General features: G+C 39.1%; 1 protein-coding gene across 1 annotated transcript in view; it reads left to right on the forward strand.

The window, feature by feature from the left end:
• Window positions 1–485: 485 nt before the first annotated feature.
• Window positions 486–18,527, forward strand: part of PSMB2 (proteasome 20S subunit beta 2) — a 34,470-nt gene continuing 16,428 nt past the window's right edge. The window contains exons 1-3 of the mRNA XM_043461934.1: window positions 486–708; window positions 5,078–5,200; window positions 8,238–8,308. Of these exons, the coding sequence (XP_043317869.1) occupies window positions 618–708; window positions 5,078–5,200; window positions 8,238–8,308 (285 nt within the window). The 5' untranslated portion in view covers window positions 486–617. The remainder of the gene's footprint in view (window positions 709–5,077; window positions 5,201–8,237; window positions 8,309–18,527) is intronic.

The following is an 18,527-nucleotide window of genomic DNA, read 5'->3' on the forward strand; positions in this document are numbered from 1 at the left end:
AATCACTGTTATCAGAGGTAGCAACTACATATAATTTGAGGTTGGAACAACATAAACACCTTTTATTATTTGTCTTCATGTTTAGATCTTTAAATCAGTCATATTTTACAATTATGAAACATGTAAAAAGGGCTCCTTTCAAATTTCAGGTTTATTTGTCTCTAATCTAGCTCGCAGAAAAGGGGTTTCAGGAGATATTTAACCGAGAACCGAAGGGAAATTGCCAGCTAAAGACGCACACCTTTGGGCAGACGCATGTGCTCGGCACTTTATATACAGCGCGTGATTTCCTCCTCAAGCGAGTTTTAAACTCCCAATTATAAATAAAGTAACTAGGTATTACGTAACATTACGCGAGGCAAGTGGCCAGTACTGCCGGGATCGCAAGAGACCGGAACAGGTCAGAAGCCGAGAGCAGCGTTTTACCCACCAAACACCACGCCCACTTTCCAAACTCTCGCGACAGTTGTACGTCATCCGGGAGCGCCGGTGGCCAGGACTGTCGCCGGGCCTGCGACACGCTGAGCTCTGCTCGGAGGTGCTGTCTCACCCGTGAGGCGGAGAAGCCGGCCAGCCCCGCGCTCGATTCAGCCTGCAGTCCCCGGCCTCCTGCCACCATGGAGTACCTCATCGGCATCCAGGGTCCCGACTATGTCCTTGTCGCCTCCGACCGGGTGGCTGCTAGCAATATTGTCCAGATGAAGGATGGTGAGAGGAAGCAGGGGAGGCCCGGCCGGGCCTGGGTATAGGGACAGCCGGGAGGAGTTCGTGGGAGGTTGGGTGAGTACCGGGGAGGTCTGGGGCATGGAACCTCGACTGCCCTGGTCAGCCCTTGCGTAGTTTTAGAATTAGGAGACAGGCAGACAGGCTTAGGGCCTTGACTTTGGCTCCTCCCAGGGCTCCTGGGTCAGTACTGTGCTCCAGCTTTTGCTAAATGCTTACTAGGCGAGAGTTGCTTAAGGGAACTCAGTTTAAGTGTTTAAGCGCCAGCCCGGCTTCAGGATTCCTAGACCCCCTAGTCTCTGATAGATTTCTTGTTGTCGGTGCTGATGAGGTTAGATTGTGACAGCATAAGGTGGGATCCTGGGGAGAGTGAGAGATTGTGGGACTAGAAACCTGCCGTTTCCCTTCCACTGTCCATATCTTCCCGAGTCTTAGCTCTGATCCTTCCTTTTCAGGGCACTGGCTACCTAGTTTTCCTTGTATTTAAGTAGCTAGTGGAGTTAGGAAACTGGAACCCCCGTCAGTCATTTGCTTTATGACTTTGTACAAGTTATTTCGCAGTGCCCAAATTTCCTCATCTTCTAAATCAAGATTAGTAACACCAACCTAAAAAGCTTGTTGAGAGGGTTGAGTTGAAAAAGTTTTGTGCAGATGTTTAACACTATGACAGATACTTGGTAGTAAACATATTGAGCACTTGTATACGTGTTATTTTAAGCAGTTTGCATTAATTCATTGAATCTTTTGAAATGAATGCTGTCACATTGACAGTTCTGAGGCATAGAGGTTAAGAAACTTGCCTAAGGCCTCAGGTGACAGAACCCAGGTTCAGCCCTATGCAATTTGACTCCATATTTTTAAAAGATTTTGGTTGCTTGTCTGCGGAATCTTAAGAATGTGTTTTCATGATTCATAGATATCCTACTTTTGAAAAAGTATTAATCTGTTGGCCCAGATGATTTAATGTTCATTTGACAAATAGGTTTGGAGCACCTATATGTCTGTTACAGTGCTAGGTGCTGAAGGGATGCAAAGAAAAATAAGATGTGGCCCTTATCTTAGAAGTTACAGTTTAATAAGGGATTCAGATATGTGTACAAATAATTATAACACAAGCTAGAAAATGATGCTGTGTATGAAAAGTACATTCAAACTTCTCAGGTAGTGCAGAGAAAGCAGAGAGAGTTTTTATCTACTCCAGAGGAAGAAGAGATCTCTAGTTGTAGAGACTAGGGACGGCTTTGAGGGCAGGTAACAGTTCATTCTTGGCTTAAGGAAAGAAAAGTTATTAAACTGTTAAACTTTTGTGGTGTGGATTGTGTTCTTTAAGTCAAATTACTTTATGAAATTCCATGATATATTTGTAGAAGTTTTACTTGTAAACCATGTTTTCCAAAGTAGTCAGTTCGTTTTTTAAGGGTATATCTGTCCATTATTTTGAATACTAAGGCCTTTGACATGCAAGTGAGTTTAGCATGAAGTAGTTTCAGTTCAGTTCAGTTGCTCAGTCGTGTCCAACTCTTTGCGACCCCATGAACCGCAGCACACCAGGCCTCCCTGTCCATCACCAACTCCCGGAGTCCACCCAAACCCATGCCCATTGTGTCAGTGATGCCATCCAACCATCTCAACCTCTGTCGTCCCCTTCACCTTGTGCTCTCAATCTTTTCTGGCATCAGGGGCTTTTCAAATGAGTCAGCTCTCCGCATCAGGTGGCCAAAGTATTGGAGTTGCTTTTTTTTTTTTAGTATTGGAGTTTCAATGAAGTAGTTTAACAGTAACAAATTCAGTACGTTTATAGGTGTTCTGTTTCTTCATAATAATATATATGAAGCCACTTCAAAAAATAGAATGTGTTTTAAGCCTACTTACATACACAGTACTTTTAGGTGTTATAGGGTATGCAGTGTATTTGGTATAATCCATAAAGGGGTCTAAGACATTAAGAAAACCAGGAAATAAATATCACAAGATGATTTTGTATAATAAAAAGAAGTATCACCAGTGAGTATTAGGTTAGCTTTTAAATTAATGGTTTCAAAAGTAAATCCTTATGTTATTCAGAGAAATCACTGTGGTATAGAAGATGAATTTGAGTTAGTTCTTTAAAAATGCTTGTACTTAGCTCTAATTTTCCCTGTAGTGTTTTCAGATATAAAAATGTTTATGATAGAAACTTTGGAATTGTATAAGGACTTTTTCTTACCTTTCATTTCATGAAGAAACTATATAGGGTAGCCTGAAAATGAATTAACCTTTTGAGATTCATTATTCTTCTGGTATAAAATGAGAGTGACGCTTCCAGTTTTTTGGTTTGTCATTATAAGGTATTTTGATACTATAGAGAAGATGTTTCCCAGAGATTGCTTGCTTGTTAAAGTGGTGCAATATTTCAGTTTGGCTACATGCCACATTTCATTTCTCTTATCTTCTGGCCTGTATAGAATTGCTTTTAAATTTCTCACAGTATCTCAGCTCACACAGATTGCTCTTTTTCTTTTCCCCTGAATTCCTGTAGCATGTATAATCTGAACTTCATTGTCTCACACTGAGTATGATAATGTTGTACATGTACAGTTTTCCCCACCTATGAGTTAGGTAGGGGTAGGTGACAGTATCTTCATTTTACACACTTGGAAACTGGCTTAGAAAGGACAGATAATTTGCTCAAGTTCAGACTTGAGCTCAACTAGACTTGCTCAACCCAGGCTACGAAAATCTCTTGGGTTCCAGTCTAAAGTATTGTATGCTTACATTGCTTATTTTGTTGTCCACTTGTTTCCTGTATGTGGATCTTGTATGTTCTTTTTCAAGGATCAGAAATTGCCTTGAGCTACATAGCCTGTTTCCTGCATGATTTAGGGAGTCGTTAGCATCTTCTTTTTTTCTTTTTAATACCCCCTTCACCAATCACTATACAATGCATGTTTAAAAAACACTTTTTTGGCCTTGAATTAAGTTCATTTTAAAATTGAACAGTTGAAGAGATCACTGTTTCAAATTTTAGCATTTCTTCTAAGTATAACATAAATTCTTTGTAAACAGGCTTTCCCCCCCCAGATATGAAGCTTTTTTTCTCATTATGACAATAAACATATTAAGTAGTGTTTTCTTACAAAGATGGTGCATATGAAGTATAAACATTATAGGAAATATTCTTAAGCATAATGAAAGAAATAAAAATTGCCCATACTTCTGCAACTACAGTAACTCAGATGCCAGCAGCATCTAATACTCTTTTGGTTCTTTTTCTTTGCATAGATAATTTATCTATAAGTGAATTTTTTCTTTCATAAACAGTCTTTAAATCTTTAAAGTCATAGTCTTTAAATCTCCTGTAGCCTTTAACGAATAAAAGTGTTTGAATCTAGGAGTTTCAAGGCAGCTTGATACTATCTGCAGGCACATTTTCTGTGCACTTCCCCCCTAAAGTCTAGGAAACCTTATTACTGGTATCTCCAGTTCTCAAATACTTGTAAAGTATTTGACTATAGCATTTGTTTTTTAAATCCTGTTAAGAGATTTTGACATTTCAAAAGCTTTCAAACAGGAAGCATGTCTCCCAGCGAAGATTATTCAGCACTATTTGAAAAAGGAAAAGTGAAAGTGAGAGTAAGATAGGGAGATTTAGCTTTTTTCTGAAGCTACGGACTAAATGTGGAGTTTTCTTCCTTGGGCACTAATTTCTATCTGAATATTTATTTATCTGTTTAATCTGAATGTGTCTGGTTCAGCTAGATAAGATTAGAGTGTTGAGATTTTTGAGGTATTTTTAAATAGCTTAGTGCAATATTTGTTAGGATTTTTGCTTTGGCACTCACTGTAACTTTCTCTTTGCTTTGTAAATGGAGTTGGTGTACTTTTTTTTTTTACTTTTTAAGGTGATTTATATTCTCAGTTGATTTTTTGTTCTTCCTTGAGATGGTTCCTTAATTGCAGCACTGGTTCTTTTCATATATGCTTTTGTTTATCTAATAATTTACACTCCTATTTGTAAAGACATTTCAGGGTTTTGGAGTCTTGAGCCAAAGATAATGGCCATTGGCTTGATTCCTTCAGTTTCTTTAGTTGTTGTTCATTGCATTTCAAAGTGCCTTAATGTTTTTATGTTATTTTCAGTTATCAGCTTTTATATATATGCTCCACCTGAAATTGATGTTGATAAAATATGCAAATGAATTTAACCTGGAGAGTGAAAGAGAGTAATTGATACAGTTGCCCATCAAAGTCTTCATAAAACAGTTATTCATAAAATTCAATATGGTAATTGATAAACCTGTTTGTACTTGCTGTGTAATAAGAATAATTTTCTGCTTAGATAATTTCTAACACTGTGTGTTTCTTCTTTGAGCAGATCATGACAAGATGTTTAAGATGAGTGAAAAAATCTTACTCCTGTGTGTTGGAGAGGCTGGAGACACTGTACAGTTTGCAGAGTATATTCAGAAAAATGTGCAGCTCTATAAGATGCGAAATGGTGGGTAATACTTAGAATGTGGCTTTGGTGGTCTTGTCTTTAAAGTGTACTGAAAGAGAATATTCTATACTGGCAGTTCTATACATGTGCTCTTATTTTTATTTGAGTCTTACTATTTTTAAAGCCTTAGTTAGATCCTCCTTCTGGTCCTAAGGATTTTCTACAAAAATCCTAGAGCAGAAAAGAGAACTATTACAACACTGATACATTGGGGATAAAAATAATCCCACCTTGAAAAATGAGCATGATGATATGAGATTTTTAAGTGTTAGAGAATGTGACTTGAGCTACAGTGTATACGAAATCTCAGAACTAAAAGACCTAAGTTAAACTTGGTTACTGTTTTTTTATGTGACAAATCACTTATCCTCTCTGAACCTTTACTTTCCTTATCACTAAAATGGCATTATTGGGAATTCCCTGGCAGTCCTGGTTGGGATTCTGTACTTCATTGTAGAGGGGATTGGTTCGATCCCTTGTTGGGGAACTAAGATCCCACAATCTGTGCAGCGTGGTCAAACAAACAATAAATGGTATTGCTATAATAATATTAATGAATAGTATGTATGAAAATGCTTTGTAAACTTCAGACTCTGTGTAATTATAAGAGATTTACTGTGTCATAAAAGGGTTCTGCCTTGCCTCTCTGATAGGTTCTTATCTAGGGAGATAATTAGAATTTTTGTGAGATATTTTGTGAACTCTCTGGGGCTAATAAACTCTTATCCACTGGGAAAGCCTTCCTGTGAAATAATACTAGCCACTAGCCCTTGGATCCAGGGAAGTTTATAGTGATGCTTCAGCAGAAAAGAAACTTCTTCCAGTTACTTACTGCACAGTGTAATAGTACTGTTATACATAGAACTAGTATAAATTAAGGAAATTTTAATATAATTGTTTGTATAAAATCACTGGATACGATCCATTTGTATAGTTTTTTAGGTGGCAAGCCTAGCATCATGTATTCAGTTCTATAAATATTTTTTGAGGGCCTCATCCATGTTAAGCCTTGTGTCTAGTACCATAGAGAATTCAAAGATGAATAAGGCTCAGTTCCTGCCGTTAAGGAACCTAAAGTACATGGTATTTAGGTTTAAGCAAGTTTAGAATACTTTTTTTTTTTTAACTTTTTATTTCCTAATGGGATATAACCAACTAACAATATTGTGATAGTTTCAGGTGAACGGTGAAGGGCCTCAGCAATACATGGACATGTATCTTTTCTCCCTCAGATTCCCCTCCTATTCAGGCTGCCACATAACACTGAGCAGAGTGCCATGTGTAAAATACTTTAATAATTAGTTTTTAATGACTACTTGTTGTCTGCATGGTCCCCATGAAGGGTCCCAGTGTTTCTGAAGTACAGTTGGTAGAGCAATACTTGCCTGTCCTGGCCCAGGAGAGCGTGGGGTAATAAACAAGAGAGTTTCTGTTATGTAACTCTCAGGGTCTAAAGTCAACGCATAAAACACAAATTGTATGTGGTTAGAATTGCCCTTAAAACTCCTAAGTTATATTTTGTGTATGTAACCCTACACAATATAGCTTGTGCATTTAAAATTCAATCAGTTCAGTTCAGTAGCTCAGTTGTGTCTGACTCTTTGTGACCCCATGGACTGCAGCACACCAGGCCTCCCTGTCCCATCACCAACTCCTGGAGTTTACTCAAACTCATGTCCATTGAGTCAGTGATGCCATCCAACCATCTCATCCTCTGTCGTCCCCTTCTCCTCTTGCCGTCAATCCTTCCCAGCATCAGGGTCTTTTCAAATGAGTCATCTTTTCGCATCAGGTGGCCAAAGTATTGGAGTTTCAGCTTCAACATCAGTCTTTCCAATGAACATTTGGGACTGATTTCCTTTAGGATGGACTGGTTGGATCTCCTTCAGTCCAAGGGACTCAATAACTGAGCCAAAATAAGGGAAAGAAAGAAAATCTATATGCAGATGATCAGGCATCAGACTTTTCTGCCTTTTAAGATAATTGTGAAATCCTTAGCACTGTTTAGTTAGAGAATTGACAAGTATTCCTGCTTGTTCAGAGTTGTTTTCATTATAGCTTAACATGTACTAATAGACTTGTAAGGGTGAAATTCAGTAATATATGTGAAAGCACCTAGTGTAAGCTCTGAAACATAATAGCTGTTCAATAAATATTTGTTAGAATTTTAATCTGCATCTTACCTGATGTGATACTGGTATTTCAAACGTTGTAGGCAGTAATCACATGCAGTCTTTCCAAACTGGCATTTTCTTGTGGGTCTGCTGAGCTGTGGGTCATTGTGATTTTTGACACTAGCCCCGTTTTATGCTGGAGTGTTAATGTCCAGAGTGTGTTACTAAGGCACATCTGATGCCATTCCTCTGGGCTGTACTTTGCTTGGCATTACAACTTTATTTATAGAGGTTTTATGCTGGAGAGCCTCAATTTTTAAAATGTTACAGATGGCGATAGAAACAATTTTTTCCCTGTGGCTTGTGCTTTTGAAAATCATATTACACTTCTTAATAAAATTACTTCACTTAAAAAAAAGAAAACCTTATAAAGTATGACTGAGGCCATTCTAATTTCCAGCCTGTCTTTCCCAGTATCTTTTTAAAATAAACTAAAAACATTATCATCTCAAGACCTCTTTCTTTTATATATATATATAAAACATCTGTATATATTTGTACTTCTTTCCTTCTGCAGAGGAAACCACAGTCTGTTGCTGAATGAATAGCTTAATCAGGGCGATGAATTCAGTCTCACTGTAGAATAGTTACCTTAGTTCTGTTTTATGCCCAGTAATCACTGCTGGTACTAACTAGCTATTGCCCAACTGTTGACAAAGGCTACCCACTCCAGTAGTCTTTCCCTTCTCCAGGGGATCTTCCCAATCCAGGGATCAAACCCAGGTCTCCTGCATTGCAGTATCCTGGCCTGGAGAATTCCATGGACTGTATAGTCCATGGGGTCGCAAAGAATTGGACACTATTCAACAACTTCCACTTTCACTTTTCAACTGTTGACAACAAGTATGTATCTCTTGTACCAGGTTATGAACTGTCTCCCACAGCAGCAGCTAATTTCACTCGCCGAAACCTGGCTGACTATCTTCGGAGTCGGGTAAGAAATACAGCAAGCAGCCTTAGGAACAGAGAAATCTATGCTTCTTTTCTATTCCTGTTACTCACAAGTAGTATTTTACCCTTATTTGGCCTTCCTGAGCCCTTCCTATTGCTATTTGTTATTCTTCAGTCTTGTGGGATTTGTTTTTTCTTTCTGCATAGTTGCTAATTAAAGCCCAGAGGGTGAACACAACAGTTGCAGAGAATTTGGAGGGGGTACACCAACAGGAAGATCTGGCAATGGCCTTTTAATTTTCAGTGTTTTCACAGCAAACCATGTGTCTTAATTCCTGTGGTTGGATTATGTGGTGGTGGAGATGAAACCTTAAAATACTATCATATACAAATTTTATTTTGAGAGTAACCGTGTCTTTCTGTGACTCTTCTTGCCAGTGCACACAGAATTACTCCTCTTCACTTAGTCTGGCCTTGTTGTTATCTTAGCACTGTCTTTGTTCCATTGACAGCATGTTAAAAGATGCAACATCTTAAAGATTCAATGAAAAAAGAAAGGGGGAAAAGAGGATTGAATGTATTAAAGGTTGTGTAGGATGTGCCAAGAAAGTTGGTATGATCGCTGAAGGTGTGTAGTATTCCCTTCCCACAGGGACTCAGTAAATAGAGCTCTGCCATGTGACTTTACCCCCTGTGCCTGTTTACTCATCTATGAAATCGTGATAGCTTCCTAACCCCACAGGAGTGCTAGGATAATGAATGCTTGTAAATCATAATATTTAACATTCATATGACTTTTGCCCAAAGCGTTTTGCTTAATAATTTAATCTACTCACTAGTCTGCTGAGATATATAGTAGTTAATTCTCTATCGCTGATAGGAATGAAAAGCATAAAGTGGCAAAGGGATTAGCTGCAGGTCACACAGCAGGTCAGGCAAAATCTGCACTGATGGTACCGTAATTACTTGCCTCTTCTGCCTTGACAGCTACTTGGTTTTTCAGTAGTGTTTCTAGAACATAATTTTTTTTTCATCTGTACTTATTTAAGCTGATTTATGACAAAACAAGTACAGGTTTTGATTTGTTACATATTACAGGTTTTAAAGCAGTTTATTTTCTAGTGTCTAATACTGAATTGAGAACTTCTTAGTAAATAGAATCTTTCTTTGCTAGCTTCGACCAAGGAGTTTGTGCAATATGAAAAATTGTGAGGTTTGAAGAGAAGCTAAAAACAGGATGAATTGGGTAGAGGGGATAAATTTATATACATTGTTTTAATCTGGGTGAAAGATCAGTGGCTTTTCTTATTTACTCTTCCCCAAGAGAGGTAAATGGATCAGATACAACCTTCCCTGCTTCTTAGAAGTTCCTGTGGTATTCAGTAGAGAGTATACTGTGGCTTGCTGTGTAAAATATCCCTCTGACTTGCCAGGCAGAATTGGAATAAGAATTCCAGCTTTGGGCACAATAAACACTTTGTCTTAAATGCTACAGACATTAAGTGAGTTAAGCTCCTTTTAGAATTGAGATAAGAGAGGCAGTGTGCTTTATGCAAATGTAGTGAATCCGGTTAATCTCCTAGCAGAAATGTTTGATGTCTTAACAAATAAATATCCCTTGTAGACAGTGACATGGGGCTGTAGTAAACATTGATTACCTCTGCCTTGTGCTTCTAGATCCAATCCCTGCTCTGCCACCTTGCAATCGAATGAGATTGTTCTAAAATACTAATTCATATTTCAGGCATTTTTTAATGAGGAGAAAGGGGATGGTGGTTTTTCAGTCTTCCCAATAAGTATAAAATCACTAGATTTGGCATTTTTATATAGTCACACCATTTGGCACATGATACTTACTTGAGGCAGCCAGTTACCATACATAATTTCATGTCTGTAGCTCAAATTGTTTGACCTCCAGTTTGCTATGTGCTGTGCTGTTTGCCAATCTTATATAAATTGGTTCTTTAAGATACAGACAGTTTAGTTTGTTGGTTAAACACAGTATCTGGAATTACACTACCTGGGTTTAAATCTTTGCCCACTGACTTGCTAGCTGTGTCTTTGAACAAATTCTAAGCTTAATTTCCCTACTTATAAAATAATGGTACCTACTTCATGGAGTTATTATGAAAATTAAATGAGGTAATCATGCAAAGCTGTTAACACAGTGTATGACACATATACCTAATTAATACATTTATTTGATAAATAATAAACTTGCTTTTATGGTGCTGTTACTGTTTGGTTAAAGAAGCAATTTAATAGTTTCCTATGGGAGATTGTTTCTTGTGCTATTTTAGTTCAACAATCTGCTAGTAAAGAGTGCTGTTAATAACAAAAATAGAATTAAACCAACACTGATCATATATTATGTGCTCAGCTTTTTTCTAGATTGACATAGTCCAGCATGGTAGCTACTAGTCATATATGGCTATTTAAATTTAAAATAATTAAAATTATCTATCAATAGATGAATGGATTAAAAAGATGTGGGGTGTCTATACACACACACACACGCACACACACGCACACAGTGGGATATTACTCAGCCATAAACAAGAATGGAATCCTGCAATTTGCAACAATATGGATGGACCTAGAGCATACTATGCTTAATGCAAAAAGTCAGACAAAGACAAATACTCTGTTACCATTTTTATGTGAAATGTAAAAAACAAAATTAAATGTATATAGCAAAACAGAAGCAGATTTACAGATACAGAGAACAAACTTGCTTACCAGTGAGGATAGGAAAGAGAGGAGAGGCAAGATAGGGGCATGGGATTAAGAAGTACAGACTACTATGTATAAAATAAATAAGCAACAAGGATATATTGTAAAACAGGGAAATGTAGCTATTTTATAACTTTAAATGGAGTATAATTATAAAAATATTGAATCCCTATACTAGACACCTGAAACTGATATAATATTGTAAATCAGCTATGCTTTAATAAAAAAACTTGCTTCAATTTAATTTAAAATTCAGTTCCTATGTGAGAGTCCCTTGAACTTTGAAAGAGAAATAAACTTTTGTTTCTTTAAAGAAAAGACTTTGGTTCCTCAGTCACAGTAGTCACATTTTAAGTGCTCAATAGCCACTTGTGGCTAATGGCTTATCATATTGGAAATTATAAAGTTTGAAAACTAGTGTAATTGAATGATTCCTGATACAGGAGCTATAGCACCAACTCTCCCGTGAGCTAGATGAAAACCTTGGTAGAAAGAACATATGGGTAATTTTTACAGTTTCTTTCAGCTCCAGATAGCATGATTTAAAGATCTAATGTCAAATACTACAAAACTATAGTAATCAAAACAAGGTGATATTGGCACAGAAACAGACATATAGATCAATGGAATGGAATAAAGAGCCCAGAAATAAACCCACGTACTTGCGGTCAGTTAATTTACAACAAAAGAAGTGAGAATATACAATGAAGAAAAGACAATCTTTTGCAAGTGATATTGGGAAAGCTGGGCAGTTAAATGTAAATCAGTGAAATTAGAACACTTTCTCACACCACAAAGTAAACTCAAAAATGGTTAAAGACCCAAATATGCAACATGACACCATAAAACTCCTATAAGAGAACATAAGCAAAACATTCTTTGACATAAATTATGGCAATATTTTCTTAGATCAGTCTCCCAAGGCAAAAGAAATAAAAGCAAAAATAAAGAAATGGAACCTAATCAAAATAAAAGCTTTTGCACAGTGAAGGAAACCATCAGCAAAATAAAAGGCAACCTATGGAATGGGAGAAAATATTTGCAAATGATGTTACTGACAAGGGGTTAAATATCCAAAATATATTAACAGCTCATAAAACTCAATATTAAAAAAAAACTATTTAAAAAGTGGGAAGAAGATTTAAATACACATTTCTCCAGAGAAGATATACAAGTGACCAACAGACACATGAAAAGATGCTCAACATCGTTAATTATTAGAAAGTGAAAGTCACTCAGTCATGTCTGACTCTTTGTGACCTCATGGACTGTATAGTCCATGGAATTCTCCAGGCAAGAATACTGGAGTGGGTAGCCATTCTTTTCTCCAAGGGATCTTCCCAGCCCAGAGATTGAACCCAGATCTCCCACATTGCAGGCAGATTGTTTATCAGTTGAGCCATGAGGAAAGCCCAAGAATACTGGAGTGGGTAGCCTATCCCTTCTCCAGTGGGTCTTCCTGATCCAGGAATCGAATGAGAATCTCCTGCATTGCAGGTGGATTCTTTTAATTATTAGAGAAATGAGAAAGGCAAATCAAAACTGCATTGAGATATCACCTCACACCAGTCAGAATGGCTATCATCAAAAACTCTAAAAATAATAGGGATTTCCCTGACGGTCCAGTGTTAGGACTCTGTGCTCCGAATTCAGGGGGCACAGGTTTGGTACCCACTCAGGGAACTAAGATCCCACATGCTGCACAGCACCATCAAAAAATAAAAATAATAAGTCTACAAATAAAAAATGATGGAGAACATTGGAGAAAAAGGAAATCTTGTACATATTAGTGAGAATGCAAATTGGTGCAGCCACAATGGAAAACAGTATCCCTAAAAAATTACAAGTTGCCATATGATCCAGCAACCCCACTTCTGAGTATACAGCCAGAAAAGACCAAAGCTCTAATTCGAACAGATACATGTACCCCAGTGTTCATAGTAGCACTATTTACAACAGCCAAGACGTGGAAACAGTCCAAGTACCCATCAACAGATGATTGGTTTAAAAAGATGTGGTATGTATACACAGTGGAATATTACTCAATGGTAAAAGAGAGTGAAATAATACCATTTGCAGCAACAGGGATGGACATAGAGAATATCATATTAAGTGAAATAAGTCAGGTAGAGAAAGACAAATATTCTGTCACTTATATGTGGAATCTAAAAAATAATACAGATGAATCTATATACAAAACAGAAACAGACTCAGACATGGAAAACAAACACATGGTTACCAGAGAAGGGGAGGCGTGGGGGTTAAACTAGAAGTGTGGGGTGAGCAGAGACAAACTACATAGAAGAGATAAGAAATATGGATTTTGGAAGAAAAGCTACGCTGACAAAGGTCTGTATAGTCAAAGCTATGGTTTTTCCACTTATGTATGGATGTGAGAACTGGACCATAAAGAAGGTTGAGTGCCAAAGATGGATGCTTTTGATCCGTGGTGCTGGACTGCAAGGAGATCAAACCAGTCAATCCTAAAGAAAATCAATCCTGAATATTCATTGGAAGGACTGATACTGAAGCTGAAGCTCCAGTACTTTGGCCACCTGATGCGAAGCACTGGCTCATTGGAAAAGATCCTGATGCTGGGTAAAACTGGGGGCAGGAGGAGAGGGAGGCGATAGAGGATGCGATGGTTGAATGGCATCACCAGCTCAATGGACATGAATTTGAGCAAACTCCGGGAGACAGTGAAGGATAGGGAAGCCTGGCATTCTGCAGTCCATGGGGTCGTAAGAGTTGGACACAACTTAGTGACTGAACAACAGGAAACTATATTCAATATCTTAAAATAACCTATAATGGAAAATAATCTGAAAAAGTAAATATACATAACTGAAGTCACTTTGCTGTATATCTGAAACAAACCCAAGATTGTAAATTAAAACTATACTTCAGTTTAAAAAACATTCTGACATCAAGACCATAACTAGGACTTCCTGGTGGTCCAGTGGTTAAGAGTCCACCTGCCAGTGCAGGGGACATGGATATGGTTCCTGGTCCGAGGAGATCTCACATGTGGGGCAGCTAAGCCCACATACCACAACTACTAAGCCCGCACTCTGTAGCCTACGAGCCGCAACTATTGAGCCCAGGTGCCACGACTCCTGAAGCCTGTGAGCCCTAGAGGCCGTGTTCCACCAGAGAAGCCACGGCAGTGAGAAGCCCCTGCACCACAGTGAGAGAGTAGCCCCCACTCACTACAGCTAGAGAAAGCCTGGCTGCAGCAACCAAGACCCAGTGCAGCCAAAAGCAAATTAATTTTGTAAAAAGACCATAACTAGACTTGAATTTATTTTTTTTAAGTGAAAGGGAAAGAATATATAGGAAAGAATTTCAGGTATCAGTCATTTCTAGAAGTGACTTGTCTCTGCACTCTGGCCTGAATTTGAGTGTGTTTAGTCTGGTTAATAGTAGGCAGGTATTGTGTGCTCCTGTCCTAGAAAGACCCTGTTGCCTTGAGCCTTCTATTCAAAGGACAGTATTGTCCTCGTGCCTTTGGTGGCTGACACAAAGACATCATCTGTTTATTGGTGTCGGTGAGGTCATGTGATCTTGTGAACAGATGGCCCAGGTAAAACCTTGGCTTTGCAGGTCTTGTCCCCGAAACACAACCAACCATTTGTTACTTGTGATTAAAATATCACTAACAAGGGTAATTTCACAAGCTTTTTGGCAAATGTGGTTAGCAGGATGTGACATGACGCAGCACTACTTTCTTCCTCCATGTGCCTTCTCCCTTGAGGCCTCATCTCCCCTGCTCGCCCCCATCTCACCCATGCCCAGGCTTGCCTTCTAGCTCACCTGTTCCAGATGGGCGGCACAGTGGGAGGACACTGGCAAAGGCAGATGTGTTTATTTTCCGGAGACAAAATGTTGTGTTGCTGCAGATGGCAGTGCCTCAGAGCAAATGGCAGCCTTTGACACTGCTGCCATGCAGCCTGGGCATCTTGACAGACAGCGCTGGCTCACTCTTGGTGATGGGGAAATTGAAAAAAAATTACCAAGACGTTCCTCATGGAACTCGTGGAGTTTCAGTGCAGTCAGTGGTTTTTTAGACCTGGAGAGATGTTTTCTTCCCTGCCAGACCTCAGTTAGCTAGTCAGCTAGCTGGATTTTCACTATGGGCCAAGAGTTATATCTGTTAATTACTTTTGTCTACCAGCCTTAATAGAACATAGAGTAAAAACTTAAATGGCTACATATAGATGGACATTCAATGGTATTGCAAAACGTGCATTTCAAGTCACATCTCACTGGAATCTCTCAGGGTTGAAAGTGGCTCATGTCTACCCCACTGGAGATAGCACCATTCTATTTTTAGTGGTCATTTTGATTATCCAAAGGCCCAGGGACAGATGTGCCCTGAAGTTCAGATGCCTTAATTAATATGACAACACTTTGTGCTTATAGTGTTTTTCTGCCAAGAAGAATAAGAAATCTGACAGCTGCCCTTTTAAGCAGTTTATTTATACAGTCATTAGGGCTTGACTCAGTCCATTAAAGAGACAAAGACTTGGATGTTGAATCATTGTGCTTGCTAGTTTCCTAGGAAAAAAAATGACTTAAGAACATCCTTCTCTGAAAGTTACTAGCTTTATCAAGAAACCTTTTTTCTTTCTTTCTTTCTTTTTTTAAAAAACATGTGCTGTTTTTCCCAGTCCTGGCGCTGATAGAGTTAGGATGACTTAAGAACATCCTTCTCTGAAAGTTACTAGCTTTATCAGGAAACCTTTTTTCTTTTTTTTTATTTTTTAAAAATATGTGCTGTTTTTCCCAGTCCTAGCGCTGATAGAGTTAGGAGTTTGCAGGTGTAAAGTCCTCCCCCCTCCCCTTCGCCATCTCTCTCCAGGGGGTTGTATGTGAGAAGGTGTTGCTTTCTCACTCAGAGAGCATATATGTGCTACCCTGTTGTATGCCTGCTGTGAGCATAGAGAACCCCTATTCTCCGCTGAGTGGAATGAGCCTATTGGGTGGCTGGGATTGTGTAACCTCATAATGCCAACTTTTCACTTAAAACATCTTTCCTGTCCACAGTGGGGGTGAAGCAGTATAAGTAGTTGGCCTTTAATTTGTGTTGTTTTGAAACTTGTATCTTGAAAATTATGTAGTTCCCTGTTAGGATTTGGTTTAAGCCGTAAGCAGTAGAATACTGTTTTACCAAAGTGTTTACCGTTAGAAATACAGATTTACCCCACCTTTTAACATTGCTTTAAACCAGTGCCTTGGCCTGTGTGGGCATGCCCTCACACATATTCACAGATACAAATACACATGTACCCTGGCATCTTAGTGCTTCTCTGTACCTGCCATGGACCAGGATTGTGCAGAGATACGAATTCAGGGGCTGATCCAAGCAACTGTGAGATTTTCTTTATTCCCCCCCACAGGGGAATAGGAAGCCTTTGGAGAGAGAAATAGTTTGACTCTTCTATTTCTTGACTTTGGTTGTAGTTAAATGTATGTTCACGTTATTCATTAAACCATATGTGTATATTTTATGCACTTTTATGTGAGTGTATTATTTCACCAAAAAAGTTTAATAGCATAAAAAGGAAGAGTAAAGGAGTAGGAAAACCTAACACATTTTTTTAAAAGCTAAAAATGAAAAAAAAAAGTGTTTAGATTTACCATTACTTTTGAGTGTACACAGTAAAGCAGATAGCATGAAGTAGATTGGAAAGAAAGAGGGAAGGGAGAGGAAGTAATCTGAATCTTTATTAACTGAAATACTTGGCCAGAATTTCACATTTCCTTTTCTGATGCCTCCTAATTTGTACAGTATAATATAGCTAAGAAGTTCTATAGGTGCTGCTAGCCATCCATTCAGCAAATCTATAGCCTGCACTGTCCTTGGGAGCTGAAGGAATGTGCAAAGCTTAGTATGTGCCTTCAGATGGGGCGGTGGAGAAATAAACAGCCATGCTGCAGAGTGACAAGTACCACAGTAGCCTCACAGGTAGTTGCTCTGTAAGCCGAGCCTAACCTGAGTGTTGGAGGACCAGCTGTCATTAAGGCTAAGATGGAGCAGAAAGGAGCCCTGAAAGTGCAGGCCTGGAGGAGTGTGAGGGAGGGCTAGGCTGGTGGTGGTGGTTTAGTTGCTAAGTCATGTCTGACCCCTGCAGCCCCGTGGACTGCAGCCTGCCAGGCTCCCCCGTCCATGGGGTTCTCCAGGCAAGAGTGCTGGAGTGGGGTGCCATTTCCTTCGGCACAGTCACTTTCTAATGACGTTGGGGGCAGGCACAAATGGTCCTCTGAGCCTCCTACTCCTAATTTTTTACCTATTTTAACTAGTGGGGTACTGGATACGAATTAGGGCTCTTTGGATGGAAAAACAAATAGAAATACATATCTTCATATAGTTTTTACTCTAAACATGATATATACAAAATCTGCAGTCTAAAGTAGTCTGTTAAATAGGGCTCAGGGTTTTAGGGGAATGGTAAAAGATTGAAACTAGAGAGTTAGTCCATGTTATGAAGACTGATAAAAAAAGCTCTTGTGCTGAAAGCAGTGGGCCTCTCTGGAAGCTTGTTGGCTACGAGGGGGTTAGCATGATCAGATGAGGTTTGGTTAGACCATTGGCTACTCTTCGGTAGATCATTTGGGCAGTGGCTCAGTGGTACAGAATCCACCTGCAGTGCAGGAGACGCAGGAGACGCGGGTTTGACCCCTGGGTTGGGAAGATCTCCTGGAGGATGAAATAGCAACCCACTCAGGGTTGTAATACTCAGGCAAGTATTCTTGCCTGAAAAATCCCATGGACAGAGGAGCCTGAGTTAGATATGCTTGAACACAGCACAGAAGGAAGCAGGAAGACCAGTGAGGAGCTTTCATGTCCGTTGTGTTGGACCTAGGCTGCTATTGGGGAGCACTGTGTTCTAGTACAAGGGCTTCTAAATAGTCTTTTCCCCAGGATTTTCTAGTTGCTGTGGGCATCTGAAAACATACAATTATTTGTTGCCCTAAGTAGGTTTTTTCCCAGCGACTTACTTACTAACTCAGGGAGATGAATCAGGTCAGATGCTCAACATTCAAAAATACTCGAGGGTGGGAGTTCCCTGGTGGCCTAGTGGTTAGGATTCTGGGCTTTCACTACCACGTGCCAGGTTCAGTCCCTGGTTGGGAACTGATACACCACAGCTGAGCAGTGTAGCAAACAAAACAACAACCCCAAACAAAGATACTCATGGGCATGTTCAGCATATGCAACTTAATATGTATCTGCCTTGGGGTGTACAGAGCATGACTTCGGCCCTGGAATTTTTTGAGAACCGATGAAGGTATACGGAGTCTTATATTGGGTTGTCCAAAAAGTTCATTTCAGTTTTTCTGTAAGCTATTATGGAAAAACCCGAACAAACTTTTTGTCCAACCCAGAATTTTCCCTGGAAACTGCTAGCTCATGAAAAAAAATTCAAGTGACCTTGTTGCAGACATGGTGTTGTTAGTTTTACCATTGCACAGTCAGCAATTTTATTTTGATGTTATTTGGGAGAAAGCAGTATTTTTGATTAGCA

Source organism: Cervus canadensis, chromosome 2 (genome assembly GCF_019320065.1).
Source record: "Cervus canadensis isolate Bull #8, Minnesota chromosome 2, ASM1932006v1, whole genome shotgun sequence".
In the NCBI taxonomy this organism is placed as follows: Eukaryota; Metazoa; Chordata; class Mammalia; order Artiodactyla; family Cervidae; genus Cervus; species Cervus canadensis.